This window comes from Galeopterus variegatus, unplaced genomic scaffold, assembly GCF_000696425.1.
Source record: "Galeopterus variegatus unplaced genomic scaffold, G_variegatus-3.0.2 Scaffold7016, whole genome shotgun sequence".
NCBI lineage: Eukaryota > Metazoa > Chordata > Mammalia > Dermoptera > Cynocephalidae > Galeopterus > Galeopterus variegatus.
Window position 1 is genome coordinate 64,257 of NW_007733127.1, and position 5,688 is coordinate 69,944.

General features: G+C 56.4%; 1 protein-coding gene across 1 annotated transcript in view; it reads left to right on the plus strand.

Annotated features, from left to right (window-relative positions):
* Positions 1 to 5,669, plus strand: part of KLK4 (kallikrein-related peptidase 4) — a 7,155-nt gene extending 1,486 nt beyond the window's left edge. The window contains exons 2-7 of the mRNA XM_008591544.1: positions 1,376 to 1,525; positions 2,710 to 2,781; positions 3,570 to 3,738; positions 4,156 to 4,406; positions 4,488 to 4,624; positions 5,206 to 5,669. Coding sequence (XP_008589766.1) covers positions 1,376 to 1,525; positions 2,710 to 2,781; positions 3,570 to 3,738; positions 4,156 to 4,406; positions 4,488 to 4,624; positions 5,206 to 5,358 — 932 coding nt within the window. The 3' untranslated portion in view covers positions 5,359 to 5,669. The remainder of the gene's footprint in view (positions 1 to 1,375; positions 1,526 to 2,709; positions 2,782 to 3,569; positions 3,739 to 4,155; positions 4,407 to 4,487; positions 4,625 to 5,205) is intronic.
* Positions 5,670 to 5,688: the final 19 nt, after the last annotated feature.

The following is a 5,688-nucleotide window of genomic DNA, read 5'->3' on the forward strand; positions in this document are numbered from 1 at the left end:
GTCTCTCATCATCCCTGCCTTTCCATATCCCCCACCCGAGCTCAGATTCTGACCCATGGACCCCATCTGGGGATCAGACTCCAAACTGTTCCCACCTGCCAGACTGGAAGCACCCCCACAGCACGACTCTCAGCCCTGACATTGTCCTGGGCCCATCCCCAAACAACTCTGGGTCACCTCTGCCTGACCTCGGGCAGGACAGAACACAGGCAGGGGCTGTAGAACAGAGACAGAAAGATGACCCCCGCACTGTTCACCCCCTTCTCCCCTCCTTTAGCTGCCCCAGCCCTGTCCCCCAGCACTGCCCCCTCCACGACCTCTCGCCATCCCAACCCTAGTCATGCTCGGTGGCTGTGACCTGAGCCCAACCGGCACCCCCTGACCCACCCTCCTCCCAGCCTCGTCTATCCTCATGGTCAAAGCTGCTTGTCCCAAAACAGGGCAGGGGTCTTTGACAGACAGATGGAGACAGAAATAAAGATGAACAGACAGAGGGAAGGGGAGTGACACAGGCATAGAGCTACAGAGACAGTGGCGGAGACAGAGAGAGTGAAAGGTACAGATAGAGCCAGGGAGAGAGAGGGACAGAGGCACACAGCGGCGTTCACGCTGGGCCATCGTCGTCCGCAGCTGTCACCCCTCCTCTCTGCGGTCCCCACCTACTCCTTAGGTGATCTCATCCGGCCTCGTGGCTCTAAACACCACCTCTCCCCGATGACTGCGCCCTGCTTCCCGCCAGCCCCGACCTCTGCCTGCACCTCTGCAGCCGCACTCCCCCACCCTTGCCCAGCCCTGCCCCCACACCTCTGCTCCCAGCGCGGGGACCCGGCCTCCGTGTCATCCCTGGCTCCCCTTGCCCTTCTCCCTCCTCCACCCCACCCCCGATTCCCGTCCATCAGTCAGCACTTTGGCTCCACCTGCAAAATGAACCCCGGGTCCACCTCTTTTTCTTCTCCCTGGACCATGGGCCACGTCATCTCTCACGTGGGACTTTGTCACCTCCGACCTCCACGATGGTCTCCCTGTTTCCACCTCACCCCCGATGATCATTCTCCAAGCTAAAAGTCTCTTTTTTTTTTTTTAAGTAAATAAGATCATGTCATTCCCCCTACCCTCGTGCTTAAAACGCATTGCACTTAAAATCCACATTCCCTAACCCTGGCATTTAAACGCCTGTCACCCGCCCTCCCGGAGCCACAGGAGCCTGCTCGCTCGGCCCCGCGCACACACACGCCACCTTCTCTCCTTTTCCTGCACTGCTCACCTGCCAGGACCGGCTCCTCATTCCCATCACGTGGCTCTCAGCTTAAACGCCCCCTCCTCTGAGACTCCCCGACCGCCACTTATTTGCTGGTCCCTGTAATTTTTCTTCAAGCCCGATGCGAGCAGAAACTTGGCTCCTTCCTGGCGTGTCTGCAGCAGCTGCGGCAGCGCTCGGAGGTGGAGGAGGTGGAGCTGTCCAGTCGCTCTTTACTGAGCGGAGGCTGCACCACGCTCCTGCTCGCTATAGCTGGGAGCCTGCTATGCACCTGATACCAAGTCAAGGCACTTTCGATGCATTTTCCCTTTGAGTCCACTCCAGAAGTGAGGAGCAATGGTTACCCTGATTTTACGGATGGGAAAACAGAGGCTCACAGGGGTGCAGTCACCTACCCAAGGTTCCAAAAGTAGCACATGAGGCAGACCGGATCTGAATCCTGGAAAGTTTGCTAGAGAAGCACAGAAAGGTGGAAAGAAGGATGGAGGGTGGAGAAAGGATGGGAGGGGGGCAAGAGAGACAGAGAATAAGAGAAAGAACATGATAGAAAACAGAGAGAGTGAGAGAAAATGAGAGGCAGAACGAGAGAGAGAATGAGAGAAAGAACACAACAAAGAGAAAATGAGAGAGAGGGATGCAAGAGAATTAGAGAATTGAGATTTAGTGAGAGAACGAGAGAAAAGAGAGAGAGAGAGAGAGAGGAAGGTGAGAGAGGATCAAGAAAGAAAGGGGAGGATACAGCATCGGGTCTGGGGCAGTGGTGTCCTCCCTGGGCTCCCTGTCCCACACCCTCTGGCCCCCTGACCACAGCCTGGTATCCAAGCAGCCTGAGCTAGACGCTTGCAGCGCCTGACCTCGGGAATGTGTCCCCTGGGGGGCAGGCCAGGCCAGGTTGAGGATGCTTAAAAGCCCCACGGGAGCTCAGCCCACTGGCAGAATCCAGGAGCCCAGAGGTGACCAGGTAAGATGTCCCCACCTAAAAGCCTGCAGTCTTTGTGATCTGACCCTTCCCACAGCTACAAGTCACTGTCATCCTCAGCCTCCAGACCTTTTGTCTCTGAATAGATCTCTCACTCAGGAGTGTATCTCCAGTTTTCTCCCTGGCTCTCTGAATCTCTCTCTTCGTGTCTCTGCTTCCCAGCCTGTCTCTGTGTATCTCAAATGCTCTGTCTCTAGGGCTTTGTGTCTTCCATCTGTCCCTGTTCATACATGGCTAGAAGTTTCCTCTATGCTTTCCTCTCCACCTAATTTTTTTCTCTCTTTTTCATCTGATTTTTCTGTCTCTAAATCTCTCTGTCTCTCTAGGTTCTGGGTCCCTGAGGTGGCGGTCGGGGTGGATGGAAAAGTCTCTTGCCTGCCCAATAACATCAGGAGGGAGGAAGAGAACGATGAAAAGATTTGGTCAGGCTAAAGGTCACCAGACTCGCCTGAGTCCCAGTCCTTGTCCCCAGGTGCTGACATGACGGCCACAGCAGGAAACCCTTGGGGCTGGTTCCTGGGGTACCTCATCCTCGGTGTCACAGGTACCTGAGTGTGTGTGTGTGCCCCTGAGGGCACAGTGTTTGTTAACGTTCAGGCATGACTCAGTGTCCTCCTGTCTGTGACTGTAAACCTGTGTGTGTGACAGTATGGGGTCGCTCCCCTGTGGACTTCTCATAGCACGTGTAATTCTCCTATCGCGTTGAATTTGTGCATGACAGTGTGACAGCCTGTGTGGTTGTACCTGTGAAAGTCGGTGTGCTCTTGGGTGAAAAACACTGGCAGTTTGTTCCTCTGAATATTCAGCAGAGTGACAATGGTGTGGGGACAGGGAAAGTCGAGGGTCCCATAAATGGGAGATTGTGCTTCCGTGGGAGTCATCCATTGCTGGAAACCTCGGACCCGTTTCGTGGCTGGATGTGACAGTGGGCGAGGCTGGGCTGGGGAAGGCGCGACTCCGTGCGCCACGCCAGGCTGTGTCTGCCCTTCCTCCGCCCGCCTGTATGAGGGGGTCGTTCCACCTGTGCTGGGGACTGTGCCTGGCACGGTGCTTGTGTGTGAGAGAGAGAAATAGTACGTGCGTCTCCAAGATGCATCTGAGACTTAAAGCTGAAATTCTCCTGACAAGGGACCCTGCCCCCCGTGCCCTGATCCCGGCTCCGAGCCATAAATCAGCCCCCTAAGCCTTAACCCGCCCCACGGACCTCCCCGCCCCCCTGTGAGCGCTGACTTCGCCCCTGAAGCCCTGACCACGCCCCTGCACCACGACCCCACCCCCAGGAGCCCCGGGCCCGCCTCCTAAGCCCGGCCCCAGCCCTGACTCCGCCCTCAGGAGCCGTCACCTCGGTCTCTGCGGGCGGCGGCAGCATCGTGAACGGCGAGGACTGCCACCCGCACTCGCAGCCCTGGCAGGCCGCGCTGTTCACGGAGAGCGAGTTCTTCTGCGCGGGCGTCCTGGTGCACCCTCGGTGGGTGCTGTCAGCCGCCCACTGTCTCCAGAAGTGAGTGCAGGGCAGGGGGGACCTGGGGTCCACCTGAGCTCAGGGGAGGGGCCTCATGCCGGGCTCAGCCTGGGGGTGCTCAGGGAGACACAGCGGTAGAGGCTCTGCGGGGAGGAAGGAACTGAGCCCGGACAGAGGAGTCCACAGGGGAGGGTGAGGGAGGTGGGAGCCATTGCTTTGTGAAGACTCAGGGAGCCCTGGATTGAAATCCCGGCTCAGCTGCTGAGTGAACTAAGGCGAGTTCTTGTCCCTGTTTGTGAATGAGGATTTGAGACCGCTGCTAAGTCACTCTTGGCGCGGTGCTCAGCGAGGAGGGTGCAATTGGGGTGAGGGAATGAGATGAGCTTGGGGTTGAGGATGAGGCTGGAGGTGACGACGTCGCTGCCACATAACCGACCTGTTCCCCGTGGCCCTCAGATCCTTCACCGTCGGGCTGGGCCTGCACAGTCTTGAGGCCAACCAAGAGCCAGGCAGCCGGGTGATGGAGGCCACCCTCTCCATACAGCACCCGGAGTACAACAAGCCCCTTCTCGCCAACGACCTCATGCTCATCAGGCTGAACGAGTCAGTGCCCAAGTCTGACACCATCCGGAACATCAGCATCAGCTCCCAGTGCCCGACCGCTGGGGATTCTTGCCTCATCTCTGGCTGGGGTCTGCTGGCGGACGGTGAGCTCGTGAGGGTGCCTCGCCCTCTTTGAGGGGTTCTCTGCCCGGCCAGAGGGCCTGACCCCGACCTCTGTGTCCCAGGCGCACTACCCACAGTGCTCCAATGCGTGAATGTCTCAGTGGTGTCGGAGGAGGACTGCGATGATCACTACGCCCCCATATACCATCCCAGCATGTTCTGCGCTGGCGGAGGGCAGGACCGAAAGGACTCCTGCAACGTGAGAGACGGGGCAGGCATGGGAGGTGGTGCAGGGCGAGACAGAGAAGAGGGTGACCGAGACATGGACAGGCACAGGGAGAGAGTTACAGGGGGAGAGAAAGACTGGGAGAAACAGAAATAGATACGGGAATAAAGAGAAGAAAAGGAAGAGAGAAGCAGAAACAGAGAGAGACACAGGGAGGCAGAGACACACACGCATAGAAATATACCCAGAGAAACACAGACATATACAGACTATCGGAGATGAAACACAAAGAAAACTAGGAAAAATCCAGAATATGCAAAGAGATGCAAAGACACACAGAGACACTGAGGCAGAGAAACAAGCCATAAAGGGAGACAAAGAAGGAGAGACAAACCAACAGCAAACCCAAGAGAAGCAGCCAGCTGTTAGGACACAGGACACAGGGGAGCAGAATTAGGTGGGGTCAGGGCTCTGCAACAAAACTTCCAAGGGGTGTGCTGCCAGATTTTTTTCTGTCTTTGTCTCTTAGTTCCATTTAGTTCCACTCTAGTCCCATATCTTTCTCCAGCCTCTCTGTCTTTCAGATTTTGACTCTCTCTCTCTCTCCACAACAGGGTGACTCTGGGGGGCCAGTGGTCTGCAATGGGTCCCTGCAGGGACTCGTGTCTTTTGGACAAGCCCAGTGTGGCCAACCCGGCACTCCAGGCGTTTACACCAACCTGTGCAAATTCACTGACTGGATTGAGCAAACCATCCAGGCCAATTAGCTACAGGGACGGGGACCCATGAAATTGAGCCCCCAAATATATACTGCTGAAGGCATTATAAATCTGGGTTCCCAGCTCCCTCTTCCCCTAGACCCAAGAGTCCAGAGCCCTCCCTCAGAGCAGGAGTCCAAGACCCAAGCCCCTCCTCCCTCACACCCAGGAGTTTAATCCCACCTAGAATCTTTTCCAGTGCACTGTGCCTCCTAATGGCACAATGTTGACCCAGCCTTACCAGTGGTGAAGAAAGTTGGTATTTCCCCTTTTTTGTTGCTTTCCCCTAAATCCAGAAATAAAGTCTAAGAGAAGCACAGGTTCTGTTCAAAGTGTCCT